Genomic DNA, 16,954 nt, shown 5'->3' with positions numbered 1-16,954 from the left:
AGGACACTCCTTCAGCAAATATTACCGTGTCTGGTATTTGCGAGTTGCTCTTCCACTTTCTGGGGATTCAGTAGTGAAGAAACAAAAATCCCTGACTTCTTAAAGCTTACATTCATTGTCTCTGAATCGCTCTCTGCCTCTATTTTCCCATCTGTAAAATGGGGATACTAGAATTCTTACCTCAGATGGTTGAGTGAGGATTACAAGGATGAAAATACGTAAACGGTTTAGAATAGTACAAAGCATACAGTAAGCACCATAGATATGTTAGCTGTTAATATTCAAATTTGTTTTCATTTTATAGCTTTTTAATCATGAAAATTGTTGTGAATAAAGCAAGAAGAAAAGGTAGACCTCCCTAAAGCCCTAGATCAAGAGCCTTGGTAACTCACAGCTGTCCCTGCCACCTTCGTCCTGAGTGGAAAGATGACACGATATCTAGGAGCTAGAGAGAATAGCAGAGGGGAGGGACAGAACTTCTCTCCAGGAGTTGGACCCATCACATCCCTTATGGAAGAAACCATTCATGCTTGCAAACAGTCATCACAGGGATCTAGCCGCTGAGAGAATGATCCCTCCGGCCTAGTACTTCATCTCCGTTTTGGAAATCTATCTGACAGGAATAACTCGAGAGAAGCAAAAAGAGACCCAACCTAAGACATTTGACTTGGCCCCGACAGTAGCCAGTAGGTGAGCAAACATCCTAATAGGATCAACGTCAATGTAGGGTTTAAGATCCCTATGGGACTTTCTACCCAGTGAAATAGAAGCAGCCATCAAAAATAATGGCTACCTGGGATAGTGAATACATGGGATAATGAATCCTACATGGGAATATAGGAAATGTGATATAATATTAAGAGAAAATAACAAAACACAGGAGTGTGAGTAAACATTTGCATTGATAGGGACAGTAGTGGGCAAAAAATGAAAACAGCCAGATGAGAGTGGCAACACGGGTGATTATTTTACTCGTACACATATCCCCATAACAAATGAAGGGTGTGCCTGGGTGGCTCATTCAGTTAAACGTCCGACTTCGGCTCAGGTCATGGTCTCACAGTTTGTGAGTTCGAGCCCCGCTAGGGCTCTGTGCTGACAGCTCGGAGCCTGGAGCCTGCTTCAGATTCTGTGTCTCCCTCGCTCTCTGCCCCTCCCCCATCACACTCTGTCTCTGTCTCTGTCTCTCTCTCAAAAATAAATAAGCATTAAAAAAAGTTTTTTAAACAAATGAAGGTAAACATGAACCAAACAAATCATTAAAAACCACTAAAGACCATGGTCCTGAAGTGGCTTTAAAAAGTTCCATGCTGGGACGACTGGATGGTTCAGGATTTTGGCTCAGGATGGTTCTGGATTTTGGCTCAGGTTGTGATCTCGGGGAAATCCAGCCCCGCACTTCCTGCTCCATGCTGGGCATGAAGCCTGCTTGAGATTCTCTCTCTCCCTCTGCCCCCCACACCCCCTCGCTGGTGCAAGTGCTCTGTTTCTCCTTCTCTCTCAAAAAAAAAAAAAAAAAAAAATTTCCATTCTATCTCAATCTTTCCGAAACTGGGTTCCCTGGTAAGTGAAAAGGTGTTTTGTTGGGAGGGGTGCATGGAGATGGTCCACATTCAGGGAGGAGGGAATAGGTTGAAACAAAACTAAGCAGGGGTCTTTATCAGAGGACTTTAATGCTCACGACTATTGTGGATTTCCGCAAGGTAGATGCAGTTCCCACACTAGTAATCAGGTGCCCTCCCCCCTCCCCCAACACTGTTAGCATTCCTGGCCTTTGGGGCAGCAACCAGGACCCAGGGCATGGCCTCCCCTCTTCCTGGGTGTTTCTCTCCATCACACAGAGGTCGCCCTGTTTCAAGCACTGTGTGATGTGCACGCGAAGGTATGATTATGCTGAAGGAGGTACCTGTTGTCTCACCTCCAATGTCAGTTGCTAGAAACTTGCTGAAGAGGTTGGGTCTGGCAGCTACTGGGTCTCTAAGCTGAGGGATAAAGATATCCTTTTCCTTTTCCTTTTTTTTTTTTTTTTTTTTTTTTTTTACTGTTTATTTATTATTGAGAGACAGAGAGAGACACAGCAGGGGAGAGGCAGAGAGAGAGGGAGACACAGAATCCAAAGCAGGCTCCAGGCTCTGAGCTGTCAGCACGGAGCCCGATGTGGGGCTCGAACTCACAAACCGCGAGATCATGACCCGAGCTGAAGTCAGATGCTTAACCCACTGAGCCACCCAGGTGCCCCAAGATTTCCTTTTCTTTCCCAAGTTGGAAAGGTGGTTTTTTTGGGGGGAGGGGGAAGGTGTCCATTTTAAGTTGTTTAAACTGGATACGATTTTGTCTAGAACTTAACCCCTTAATACTTAAAAGCAGAGAACATGATCTAAATCATTTTATTAATCTGAATTCATATTTTCATCGATTACAAAGAACAAAACAACTCTGGACGCCCTCTGAGAAATCTGAGGTTGCCACTGGAGTCACCTGATCTGCTGATTCAAGGCTGATTCTGTTATGGACTCATCACGTCCATATTAGCCTGGCGGGCTCTTAAGGTAGCAAAAGAACAAGCAGTTTATAACTTTTGGAGATGCTCAAGCTACACTAGCCGCGCAACCCGAATTTGAAAATCCTGTTCCAGGGCCTGCGATGTCAGCCCCAGACCTTTGCTCCTTCTGGAAAATGAGGGGCTGAGAGGAAGGGCATGGGCTTCAAAACAGAGCCAAGTCCTTGCTCCCCTGCTCCTCAGCTGCCTGAACGTAGGGATTTTGGCTTCTTGAAGCCTCTATGAGCTGGACACGTGGCTTTCTCAAAAGGTTGTACAGGGGCTTAGAAGTAGCTCAATCCGTAGTAGTCTCCTCTGCTCCCTAGCTCACGTGAACTTGCTACAAACGGCCTTTCACAGAAAAGCACACTGGCTTTGGACACTTTGTCATTTTCCCAGCAGCACAGAGGATAAGTTCTCTAAAGAAGGGCACATCTCACTCAATGATAAATGGGTTTGCACCCACCCGGCGCCTGCCAGCGTCCTGGATGGCTTTGTGGGGAAACCCCAGGGTGGGGGCCACAGGGGACATTTAACCGTTCCATCCTTTTTTGTAAAACTCACAGTCCACATTCCACTTGATGCTCCTGGGAGGAAGCTTCAGGGTTTCGTTGACCTTCTCCAGGACGGTCTGCAACTTTTGCTTCTGAGCAATCTCTGACTGGGTGACTTCAGCAACGTTCAGCTTCTCGCTCTCAAGTTTTTCTGGGGTGACAAGGGCGGGGGGAAAGAGAACAGCTGTTATCTCCGGCCACAGACACCCCTAACTCACACGCTCGTTCACTCGCTCCCACAAACATACATGCTCACACATTCACTCGCTCAGCAAGTATATACTGAGCACCTGCTCTGTGAGGGACACTGCTCTCCCCACCTCATCTGATGTGTCACCAGTATTGAGAGAGCTGTGCGATCTCAGAGCGGGGCATGTAGCCCATCCTGTCCTACCTGAACTCTTTCCCAGCATTCTGGATTTTTCCTTCTCTTCATCTTTGCCTTCTCCAAGCATACTCTGGGCCCCGACTGGAAAGGCTTGTGTGCCTCCCCTGGCACTCCTCTTCATTCAAGGCATTTTGTATGTGTCATGTGTAGGTATGTGTCACACTGACTGACATCTATCTGTTTTATTATTTTTTTAATTTAAATTCAAGTTAGTTAACGTACAGCGCAGTCTTGGCTTCAGGAGTAGAACCCAGTGATTCCTGTCTTACATGTGACACCCCCTTAATGCCTATCACCCATTTAACCCATCCCCCACCCACCTCCCCTCCAGCCACCCTCAGTTTGTTCTCTGTATTTAAGAGTCTCTTATGATTTGCCTCCCTCTGTTTTTATCTTATTTTGCCTTCCCTTCTGCTATGTTCATCTGTTTCGCTTCTTAAATTCCACATGAGTGAAATCATATATCTTTCTCTGACTTATTTTGCTTAGCATAATATATTCTAGTTCCATCCATGTTGTTGCAAATGGCAAGATTTCATTCTTTTTCATTGCCAAGTAGTATTCAGTTGTATATACATACACCCCATTTTCTTTATCCTTTCATCAATCGATGGACATTGGGCTCTTTCCATAATTTGGCTATTTTTTTAAAAGTTTATTTATTTGAGAGAGACAGAGACAGTGTGAGTAGGGGAGGTGCAGAGGGAGAGAGAGGGAGAGAGACAGAGAGAGAGCGAGAATCCCAAGCAGTCTCCATACCATCAGTGCAGAGCCTGACGCAGGGGTGAAACTCAGGAAACTGTGAGATCATGACCTGAGCCAAAACCAAGAGTTGGATGCTTAACCGACTGAGCCACCCAGGTGCTCCAATTTGGTTATTGTTGAGAGTGCTGCTATAAACATTGGGGTGCGTGTGCCCCTTCGAATCAGCATTTTTGTATCCTTTGGGTAAATACCTAGCAGTGCAATTGCTGGGTAGTAGGGTAGTTCTATTTTTAATTCTTTGAGGAACCTCCACACTGTTTTCCAGAGCAGCTGCACCAGTTTGCATTCCCACCAACAGTGCAAGAGGGTTCCCCTTTCTCCACATCCTCGCCAACACCTGTTGTTTCCTGAGTTGTTAATTATAATCTTTCTGACAAATGTGAGGTGTTATCTCATTGTGGTTTTGATTTGTATGTCCCTAATGATGAGTGATGTTGAGCATTTTTTCATGTGTCTGTTAGCCATCTGGATGTCTTCTTTGGAAAAGTGTCTATTCGTGTCTTCTGTCCATTTCTTCACTGGATTATCTGTTTCTGGGGGGCCAGTTTGGTAAGTTCTTTATAGATTTTGGATACTAATCCTCTATCCATATGTCATTTGCAAATATCTTCTCCCATTCCATCGGTTGCCTTTTAGTTTTGTTGATGGTTTCCTTCACTGTGCTTTTTATCTTGATGAGATCCCAGTAGTTCCTATTAACTTTTATTTCCCTTGCCGCCAGAGACATATCTGTTTTAAAGACCTTCTTTCCTTTGAAACCCACTGGAAATGTAACTTACTTGATGTGTCCCATTTCATGAATTTTAGGGCGCACTTTTTTGTTGTTGTTTTTCACTTTTTAACATCCCTGAAATAAGTGTGTCATAAAATGGATGGCACTCTATAATTGTTGTCAGCCAGGTGGAAGACAGGGGTTCTCATTGCTTCCACGTGTGTGCACTGCGTCCTACCTCTTCATAGTGTGGTCACTTCCATACCTTAATAAGCCTAGAAGAACACTTTCAAAAAGTAGGAAATAAAAATTCTAAGGAATTGGTAAGCTTTGAGTAATAGTAATTGACATGATTTTTTCTTTTTCTGAGTGGTACTTATAAAATGGTGTGTTTTAAAATCAATTGTTCTTGCATCCAATGGTATAACTTAATACTTAAAGGTCTACATTTTTATCTGTTAAAGAGAACAGCTTTGAGTTAAATAATGGGAAGTATTATCTGCTGTTGGATTCACCGAATCTACTCTCCACAACCCATTCAAGATTGATAGAACGGACACTCCAAAATGTGTTTAAAATGTCTTTTCTCCACATTTTTAAGGAGCACCACACAAAAGAATTAAACCTACAGCAATGGCTTCCCCGATGCTTATAGTATTTATTTTTCTGCAGTTATATCTTATCCAGCTCAAATGTGCCTTGGGTAGTTATTTGAAGATGAGATTGTTCATTGGAGAATTTCTGCAGTTTTCTATGGATTTAAGAATTATTTTCAGGGTTGGGGGGAGGGCGCCTGGGTGGCTTATTCGGTTAAGCGTCTGACTTCAGCTCAGGTCATGATCTCATGGTTTGTGGATGTGAGCCCTGCCTTGGGCTCTGTGCTGACAGCTCAGAGCCTGGAGCCTGCTTCGGATTCTGTGTCTCCCTCTCTCTCTGCCCCTCCCCTGCTCACGCTCTGTCTCTCAAAAATAAACAAACATTAAAAAAAAAAAAAAGAATTGTATCTGGGACACTTGGGTGACTCAGTCGGTTGAGCATCTGATTTCAGCTCAGGTCATGATCTTGCAGCTCGTGAGTTTGAGCCCCACATGGGGCTCTGAGCCAACATCTCAGAGTCTGGAGCCTGCTTCAGATTCTGTGTCCCAATCTCTCTCCGTCCCTCCACTGCTCATGCTCTTTATCTCTCTCAAAAATAAATAAACGTTAAAAAAAGAAATTATTTTCTGCACCTGGATAGAATGAGCTCAAGCTATTTTCACCTCGAAGGCCCAAGTATTATCTTTCTCTTCTCTTTAGTTGCTTATGGCCATCATTCTTTTTTTTTTTTTTTTAAGTTTATGTATTTTATTTTTGTGAGAGAAAGAGAGAGATCATGCATAAGTGGGGAAGGGGCGGAGAGAGGGAGAGAGAGCGAGAATCCCAAGCAGCCTCCATGCTGTCCGTGAGCCCGATGTAGGGCTCAATTTCACAACGAGTGAGATCATGACTTGAGCCAAAATCAACAGTGAGACTCTTAACTGGCTGAGCCACCCAAGTGCCCCAGGGCCATCATTCTTTATTTCTAAATGTCAGGGATTTAATAAGCCTATATTTATTTTTTATTTTTATTTTTTTATTAAATATAATTTATTGTCAACTTGGATTCCATACAACACCCAGTGCTCATCCCAGCAGGTGCCCTCCTCAATGCCCGTCACCCACTTTCCCCTCTCCCCCACCCCCATCAACCCTCAGTTTGTTCTCAGTATTTATGAGTCTCTTAAAGACTTAAGGGAGGGTTTGCCTCCCTCCCCCTCTGTAACTCCCCCCCTTCCCCTCCCCCATGGTCTTCTGTTAAGTTTCTCAGGATCCACATATGAGTGAAAGCATACGGTATCTTTCTCTGCCTGACTTATTGCACTTAGCATAATACCCTCTAGTTCCATCCACATTGCTGCAAATGGCCAGATTTCATTCTTTCTCATTGCCAAGTAGTATTCCATTGTGTATATAAATCACAATTTCTTTATCCATTCGTCAGTTGATGGACAATTAGGCTCTTTCCATAATTTGGCTATTGTTGAAAGCGCTGCTATAAACATTGGGGTACAAGTGCCCCTATGCATCAGCACTCCTGTATCCCTTGGGTAAATTCCTAGCAGTGCTATTGCTGGGTCATAGGGTAGATCTCTTTTTTATTTTTTGAGCAATCTCCACACTGTTTTCCAGAGCAATAAGCCTATATTTAAATGTCTTCCTCTTGATTGTTCATACTTGAAGAGATCACGTGCGCCTTTTCCATTGTTTGGGCCGCAAATTCTTATCTTGGATCCTCTCCTACTGAAGAAATGACAAGTTGTTTGCATCTAATACTGCAATCACAGTTTGGGTAGTTTGGTAGAGGCTGCCCGAAGTGCTCGGTTAAGAAAATTTCTGCAGCTTTATCTTGGCTGAGAGGAAAAGATCACTGGGGATAGTGATGACAGTCTTGGGAGAGGGCTTGGGGAGAGGGAGAGGGGAGGAGACTGCGTACCCGCCTGCCCTGTTTTGTTACATCATGGCTTATAAGTTTTCATATTTATAACCTTCTGCTGACGTTGGACTTCTTAGGTCCCTGAGTCTGTTTATTAGCTCGACAACTTTTTCTGCACTGTTGTCCATTCCGTTCTCATTTTTTAAAAATTGGATTTTATACATGACCTACTAGAATACTCATTTTTTTCTGTTTCTGCCAGTATTTTTTAATTGCCACAATGCTATTATAATGCCTTCTTAAAATTAAAAAAAAGTTGTGTATTTTAGCATCTGGCATTATTCAGGAGAAGACTTTCTATGGTTTATTTCTTTTGCATACTAATTTTTGAGAAAATGTAATTCTGCTTGACTTTTTTTCTACTTTAGTTTTTTTGGGTTTTTTTTTTTTTTTTTTTGCTTTTAATTTTGTTGGATATTTTATTTTAGGCAATGGCATTGGTGTTAGGTGGATTTGAGTAGATAGAAGGTCTTGAAGCAAACTTTGTTAACAGTTTTAGGTGTATTTCTATGCCATGCTCACATACACAATTACACAAACAGAAAGCATTCTCTCATTTTCTCCCTCAATGAAAGTGAGATTACTGTGTATATATTTTTCTGCTACTTGTTTTTCCACTCAAACATATATTATGAATACCTATGTCAATATATATGGATATAACTCATCTTTTGGGTACCTTTTGACCACCTTCACCCACTTCGCCCACCCCCCAATCCCCTGCCTCTGGCAGCCACCAATCTGGTCTCTGTATCTATGAGCTTATTTTTTTAAATAAAGATTCAACATATAAGTATGACCATATAGTATTTCACTTAGCATAGTGTCCTCAAAGTCCATCTATGTTGTTGTAAATGACAAGATTGCATTCTTTTTTTATGGCCAAATAATACTCCACTGTATAAATGTATATTCACTGTATTTTCTTTATCTGTTCATCCATTGATGGACACTTAGGTTGTTTTCATATTTGGCTATTGTAAATAATGCTGCAGTGAACAGAGGAGTGCACATATCTTTCAAGGTAGCATTTTCATTTTCTCTAGGAAAAACCACAAGTGGAATCACTGGGTCATATGGTATTTCCATTTTTAATTTTTAAATTTTTTTTATTTTTGAGAGAGAGAGAGAGAGAGAGAGAATGTATGAGGAAGGGCAGAGAGGGAGGGAGACAGGATCTGAAGCAGATTCCAGGCTTGAGCTGTCAGCACAGAGCCCGACGTGGGGGCTCAAATCCATGAACCGTGAGATCATGACCCAAGCTGAAGTTGGATGCTTAACCAACTAAGCCACCCACGCACCCCGTCCATTTTCAGTTTTTTAAAGAACCCCCATACTGTTTTCCATAGTGGCTGCACCAATTTACATTCTTACCAACAGAGCACAAGGGTTCCCTTTTTTCCATTTCCTTGCCAGTTTTGGTTATTTCTTGTCATTCTGATACTAGCCAATTCTGACTGGTGTGAGGTAATCTCTCATTGTGGTTTTGGTTTGCATTTCCCTGATGATAACTGATGTTGAGCATATTTTCATGTGTCTGTTGGCAATCTGAGTGTCTTCTTTGGAAAAGTGTCCATTCAGATCTGTGCATTTTTTAATTGTATTTTTTCATTTTCTTTTTGTCCTTTTCTCTTTCTTTCTTTCTTTCTTTCTTTCTTTCTTTCTTTCTTTCTTTCTTCTATTCAGTTTCATGAGTTCTTTATATATATTGGATATTAACCTCTTATCAGATATATGATTTGCACATATTTCCAAATCCCCATTTGGTAGGTTGCCTTTTCATTTTGTTACATCGTTTCAGGTCTTATGTTCAAGTCCTTAACCCATTTTGAGTTAGTGTTTGCATATGTTGTAAGATAGTGGTTCACTTTCAGTCTTTTGCATGTGGCTGTCCAGTTTTCCCAACAACACTTACTGCAGAAGCTGTATATTCTTGGGTCCTTTGTCTTAAATTAATTGGCTATATATGTGTGGCTTTATTTCTGGGCTCTCTATTCTGTTCCATTAACATATGTATCTGTTTTTATGCTCTACCGTAATGTTTTGACTACTAGAACTTTGGAATATAGTTTGAAATCAGGGAGCATGATGCCTCCAGCTTAGTCTTCTTTTTCCTAAGAAAAAAAATTTTTTTTAAATGTTTATTTCTTTTTAAGAGAGAAACAAAACTCTCATGCTTAGAGCATGAGCAGGGGAGGAGCAGAGACAGAGGGAGACACAGAATCCAAATCAGGCTCCAGGCTCTGAGCTGTCAGCACAGAGCCTGATGTGGAGCTTGAACCCAGGAACTGTGAGATCATGATCTGAACCAAAGTCAGATGCTCAGCTGACTGAGCCACTGAGGTACCCCTTCGTCTTCTGTTTCAAGATTGCTTTGGCTATTTGAGGTCTTGTGTGGTTCCTTACAAATTTTAGGATCCTTTTCCTATTTTTTTTCTGTGCAATGTGTCTTTATTTTTATTTTTCATTTGCGCATAATTGACACAAAATGTCACACCACACAAAGTGTACACCATAGTGATTCAACAAGTCTATACATGATGCTATGTTCACTACAAGTGCAGCTACCATTTGTCTTGACACATCATCACTTGTTACAGATTCACTGACTATATTCCTTATGCTGTATCTTTCATTCTGTGACTTATTTCATAACTGGAAGTCAATTTCTCCCACCCCAATACTTCTGTGAAAACTACCATTAGCAACTTAATAGGGATGGTCTTGAATCTGCAGATTGCTTAGGGTAGAAGAATATTTGACAACATTCTTCTAATTCATGAGCACAGAGGGTCTTTCACTCCTTGTGGGACTGTTTTCTTAATTTCTCTTTCTGATAGTTTGTTGAATTAGTGTATAGAAATACAACAAATTTTTGTATATTGATTTTGTACCTGTGACTTTACTGAATTTGTTTACTAGTTCTAACAGGTTTTTTTTTTTTTTTTTGGTGGAGTCTTTGGGGTTTTCTTGATACATATATATATATATATATATATATATATAGTTATATAGTTATATAGTTATATAGTTATATATATAATATATAGTTATATATTATATATTATATGTATTATATATTATATGTATATATATACATATATGTGTTATATGTATATTATATATATGTGTGTATATATATATATGTGTGTGTGTATATATATATATACATATATATATAGATATATATGTATATATAGTGACAGTTTTACTTCTTCCTTGCCAATTTGAATGCCTTTTATTTCTTTTTCTTGTCTAATTGTTATGGCTAGGAATTCCAATTCTTTGTTGAATAAAAGTGGCTAAAGTGGGCATCCTTGTCTTGTTCCTTAGAGGAAAAGATTTCAGCTTTTCACCATTGGGTATGTAGGCTTGTCATATAGAGCCTTTATTATGTCGAGATATGTTTTCTCTGTACCCATTCTATTGAGAATTTTTATCATGAATGGATGTGTAATTTTGTCAAATGCTTTTTCTGCATCTATTGAGATGATCATGTGGTTTTTATCCTTCATTTTGTTAATGGGCATATCACACCAATTGATTTGTGGGGGTGAAACCATTCTTGCATCCTTGGAACAAATCCCAGTTGATCATGGCGCATGATCCTTTTAATGTATTGTTGAATTCACTTTGTTAACATTTTGTTGAGGATTTTTGTATCTGTGTTCATTAGGAAAAATGTAGTTTTCCTTGTGACATCCCTGTCTGGTTTTAGTAGCTGGTTTTGTAAAATGAGTCTGGAAGTTTTTCTTCCTCTTCTCTATTTGGAAGAGTTTAAGGGTTGGTAGTAATTTTTCTTTAAATCTTTGGTAGAATTCACCAGTGAAGTCATCTGGTCCTGGACTTTTGTTTATTGGGGAGTTTTTGATTACTGATTCAATCTACTTACTAATAATCAGTTTGTCCAGATTTTCTATTTCTTCATGATTCTGTCTTGGTAGGTTGCACATTTCCTGGAATTTATCAATTTCTCCTAGGTTGCCCAATTTTTGCTGTGTAATTGTTCACAGTAGTCTCTTATGATTCTTTGTATTTCTGTAGTACAAGTTGTAATAACTCCCCTTTCATTTCTGATTTTATTTGAGTCCTGTATCTGTAAGTCTAGCTAAAGGTTTGTTGATTCTGTTTATCTTTTCAAAAAACCAGCTCTTAGTTTCATTGATCTTTTCTATTATCTTTTTAGTTTCTAAATATGTCCCAAATATCTCACCCAAACACATATTATGAGTATCTTTCTACATCAGTACATATCGATACAACTCATTCTTTTAAAAAATCTACATAATACATTATAGGACTTAGAACTTATTCAACTATTCCTCTGTAGATATATAGTCAGGTTATAAGCCACCTTTTTCCTATTTGTATTAAAGTTTCAATAAACATCGTGTGTGTGTGTGTGTGTGTGTGTGTGTGTGTGTGTGTATGTTACCAACTGATCATTGCTGGTAAAAAGAAAAGTTTGTTGCCTTAAAGATTTTCTTTTTAAATATAGTCATCTTATCAAATCTCCTTATTGGTTCTATTATTGTTTCTTTGAGTCTTTAGCATTCTCTGGGTATGGAAATAAGGTAAAACATAGTTATCTCTATTTTGTAACCTTGTATCACTTATTTCAATTTTATGATATTTTATTTTATTTTTCATTTATATGACATTTTAAAAGAGAAGACTTGAGAACCTCTTTCTGCTATTTCTACCCCTATTTATTTACCCCTATTTATTTTTGAAATATTCAACCCTCAAAATTTAACAGATCCACTCAAATATTCCTGTAGTTAAATAGTAATTTCACTCATTGTTATTAAGTATTTAAAGATAATTTCTTTCTCAAGACTCCTGGTTTCCCTCTTTTGCTCTTTATTATTAGGCTAACTTCCACAAAAACTTCCTATTGCTCAAATTTTATTCTCCCATGAAATTGTTCCTTTTATGTTTCTATAGTTCTGCAAATTGTTCACCATTAGTCTAACTTGTTATAAAGTAACAGGAATGATTTTGAAATAGGATGCTATTTAGAAAATTTTCTCAGGATTATTTTGTGAATCTTTCTCTTGTTTTTTGAGTTTAGCATCCAAGTGCACTTTTGGAGTGATTATTTTTAGAAAACAATGAAATAGTATTCACAAGTTCTCAAGTATCAAGACAGGGAAGAATAAACTCAATTACTCTGAATGGTAGAAAAACTGGGATATTCTAACACACACACACACACACACACACACACACACACACACACACACACACACAGTTACTGTATAGATCATACTATGTTAATGTCAACATCCTTCAGAGAATTTGAATACAGAAAATACTCTTTCCAGTATGAGTGATTCCTGAGTTATTAGATTTGTATTTCCAAATATATGGAGAGGCTTTGTTAGAAAAATTTTTTTTATCGTACCATGGTTAGAGAACTTGGTCTGTATAATAATTTGTTGAGACCTACTTTATTTGACAGTCACTTTTTAAGTGTTCCATGTGCAGTTGAAAGGAAAGAAGACTCTAGTTTTGGGGCATGGCTGTTAACTGCTTTCTCCAAATCTTCTCTATCCTTTTGAAATTTTCTTAATGTGTTCATAACCAAAATATGTTAAAAATCTAACACTGTGAGGGCAGATTTATCAAGTGTTTGTAATTCTGATTGTCATTTTCAGTTTTTATATAACGATGCATAAAAATACATTTAGGTTTAAAATGGCTGTATTTTCCTAGTAGGTTTAGTCTCCTCAATATATACTCTCCGTAGTAATGCTTAGTACCTTAAAGTCTGTTTTGTCAAATATTAAAACAGTTACTCCAGCTTTCTTTTAATTAGTGTTTGTGTAATGTATGTAATTTTTCCCACTCTTTAAATGTTTTGTTGTTTTGTTTTTTTTTTTTTTTTTTGAAGGAGAGAGAGAGAGACAGAGCATGAGTGGGGGAGGAGCAGAGAGAGAGGGAGACACAGAATCCGAAGCAGGCTCCCGGCTCTGAGCTGTCAGCACAGAGCCCTAGCGGGGCTCAAACTCACAAACCGCGAGATCATGACCTGAGTCAAAGTGAGACGCTCAACCGACTGAGCCACCCAGGTGCCCCATTTTTTTCCCCACTCTTTAAACTGTTCTTTGCCCTCATAAATTATGAGTGTCTCTTGTAAATAGTATGTAGCAAGATGTTGTTGGGCTATCTAGTCTGACAATCCTTGTCTTTTATTTTTTATTTTTTTTAAATATGAAATTTATTGTCAAATTGGTTTCCATTACAACTCCCAGTGCTCATTCCAACAGGTGCCCTCCTCAATGCCCATCACCCACTTTCCCCTCCCTCCCACCCCCCATCAACCCTCAGTTTATTCTCAGTTTTTAAGAGTCTCTTATGGTTTGGCTCCCTCCCTCCCTTTTTTTTTTCCCTTCCCCTCCCCCATGGTCTTCTGTTACGTTTTTCAGGATCCACATAAGAGTGAAATTTGACAATATAGCAAACTTATTTTTTAATTGTTTCTATTTTTAATTGAAGTATAGTTGACATATTAGGTTCAGGTGAGCCATTGTGATTTAACAATTATGTACATTATGAAATGCTCATCATGATGAATGTACTTACCATCTGTCACTATATAAAGTTATTCCAGTATTATTAACTATATTCTCCATACTGTACCTTCAACCCTATGACTTATTTATTTTATAACTGGAAGTTTGTACCTCTTAATCCCCTTCAACTGTTTTTCTCATCCCCCAAGTCCCTCCTCTCTGGCAATCATCAGTTCTCTGTGTTTGTGATTCTGTTTTTGTTTTACTTTTTAGATTCCACATATAAGTGAAATTTATGGTAATGTCTTTCTCTGACTTATTTCACTTAGCACAATACTCTTTAGGCCCATCTATGTTGTCCCAAATGGCAAGACCACATTCTTTTTATAGCTGAATAATACTCTATTATATATGTATGTATACACCCCATTTTCTTTATCCATTTACCCACTGATATGGCAACTTATGTTACTCCCATAACTTGGTTATTGTAACTGAAGTTGCAGTAAACAGCGAAGTGCATATATGTTTTCAAATTAGTGTTCACATTTTCTTTGGGTAAATATCCAGTAGTGGAATTATTGGATGATAGGTTATTTCTGATTTTTTGAGGATCCTCCATACTGTTGTTCACGGTGGCTGTACCACTTTACATTCCCACCATCAGTGCATGAGAGCTCCCTTTCTTCCGTATCCTGGCCAACACTTGTTATTTCTTGTGTGTGTGTGTGTGTGTGTGTGTGTGTGTGTGTGTGTGTGTGTGTGTGTGTGTGTTTTAGCCATTTCTTTCTTTTTTTTTTTTTTAATGTTTATTTATTTGAGAGAGAGAGAGAGAGAGAGTGAGCAGGGAAGGGACAGAGAGAGGGAGACACAGAATCTGAAGCAGGCTCCAGGCTCTGAGCTGTGAGCACAGAGCCTGATGTGGGGCTCAAACTCATGAACAGTGAGATCATGACCTGAGCTGAAGTTGGACGCTTAACCAACTGAGGCACCCAGGTGCCCCTGATTTTAGCCATTTCTGACAAGTGTAAGGTGAGATCTCTTTGTGGTTGTGATTTGCATTTCTCTGATGATTACTGATGTTGAGCACCTTTTCACGTGTCTGTAAGCTACCTGTATGTCTTTGGGAAAATGTCTATTCAGGTCTTCTCATTTTTAAATCAGATTAATTATATTTTTTTTGTGTTGAGTTGTAGAAGTTATTTATATATTTTGGATATTATCCCCTTATCAGATATGTCACTTGCAAATATCTTCTCCCACTCGGTAGGTTGCCTTTTGTTTCCTTTGCCTGAGGAGACATTTCCACAAAAATGTTGCTAAGGCTGATATCAAAGAAATTACTATGTTTTTTAAAATTAAGTTTTTAATTTTACTTCTAGTATAGTTCACATGCTGTGTTATATTAGTTTCAGGTGTATAATACAGTGATTCAACAATTCTATACATTAGTCACTGCTCATCATGATAAGTGTACTCTTTAATCCCCATCAACTATTTCACCCAATCCCCCACCCACTTACCCTCTGGTAACCTTCAGTTTGTTCTCTACAGTTAAGAGTCTGTTTCTTGGTCTATTTCCTTTGTTCATTTGTTTCATTTCTTAAATTCCACATACCAATAAAATCATATGGTATTTGTCTTTCTCTGTCTAATTTAGCTAAGTACTGTTCTCTCTAGTTCTATCCATGTTGTTCCAAATGGCAAGATTTCATTCTTTTTTATGGTTGAATAATATTCCATTGTATATACATACCACATCTTCTTTATCCATTCATCTATCGGTGGACACTTGGGCTGCTTCCATAATTTGCCTATTGTAAATAATGCTGCAATAAACATAGGCATGGAAGTGTCCCTTTGAATTAGTGTTTTTGTATCTTTTGGATAAATACCCAGCAGTGTGATTACTGGATCAAAGGGTAGTTCTATTTGTAACTTTTTGAGGAAGTTTTCCTACCAACAGTGTATGAGGGTTCCTATTCCTCCACATTCTCACCAATACTTGTTTGTTTGTTTGCTTGTCTGTTTTAGTGTTTATTTAAATTTCAGTGAGTTAACATACAGCGTAATATTCATTTCAGGTGTACAATTTAGTGATGCAACACTTACATTCAATACTGAGTGCTCCTCACAACAAAGGCACTCCTTTATCCTCATCACTTATTTAACCCATCCCTCCATCCACCTCCCCTCTGGTAACCATCAGTTTGTTCTCTATAATTAAGAATCTGTTTCTTGGTTTGCCTCTCTCTTTTTTTCCCTCTAATCATTTGTTTCATTCCTTAAATTCTACATATGAGTGAAATCATACGGTATTTGTCTTTCTCGGAGTTATTTCACTTAGCATTATACTTTCTAGCTCCATCCATGTTGCTGCAAATAGCAAATTTTCATTCTTTTTTATGGCTGAGTGACACTCTATTGGATATATATGCCACATCTTCTTTATCCACTCATCAATCAATGGATACTTGGGCTGCTTCCATATCTTGGCTATTGTGAATAATGCTACTATAAACATTGAGGTGCATGTATCCCTCTAAATTAGTGTTTTTGTATTCTTTGGGTATATACTCAGGAGTGCAACTGCTGGTTCATAGGGTAGTTCTATTTTTAACTTTTTGAGGAAACTCCATACTGTTTTTGAGAGTGGCCGTATCAGTTTGCACTCCCACCAACAGTGTATGAGGGTTCCTGTTTCTCCACATCCTTGCCAACAATTGTTGTTTCTTGTGTTTCTGATTTTAGCCATTCTAACAGGTGTGAGGTGATATTTCATTGTCGTTTTGATTTGCATTTCCCTGATAAATGATAATGAGCATGTTTTCATGTATCTGTTGGCCATGTGCATGTCTTCTATAGAGAAATGTTTGTGTCTTCTACCCATCTGTAAGTTGGATTATTATTATTTTGGGGGTGTGTGTGGAGTTGCTGAGTTCATTATATATTTTACATATCTTTAC

General features: G+C 38.8%; 1 protein-coding gene across 1 annotated transcript in view; it reads right to left on the bottom strand.

The window, feature by feature from the left end:
- PARVA (parvin alpha) overlaps positions 1 to 16,954 on the bottom strand; it is a 167,526-nt gene that overhangs the window by 28,639 nt on the left and 121,933 nt on the right. The window contains exon 5 of the mRNA XM_042958015.1: positions 3,104 to 3,244. Coding sequence (XP_042813949.1) covers positions 3,104 to 3,244 — 141 coding nt within the window. The remainder of the gene's footprint in view (positions 1 to 3,103; positions 3,245 to 16,954) is intronic.

Source organism: Panthera tigris, chromosome D1 (genome assembly GCF_018350195.1).
Source record: "Panthera tigris isolate Pti1 chromosome D1, P.tigris_Pti1_mat1.1, whole genome shotgun sequence".
NCBI classification, from domain to species: domain Eukaryota; kingdom Metazoa; phylum Chordata; class Mammalia; order Carnivora; family Felidae; genus Panthera; species Panthera tigris.
This window is presented reverse-complemented; position numbering and strand designations above follow the sequence as displayed.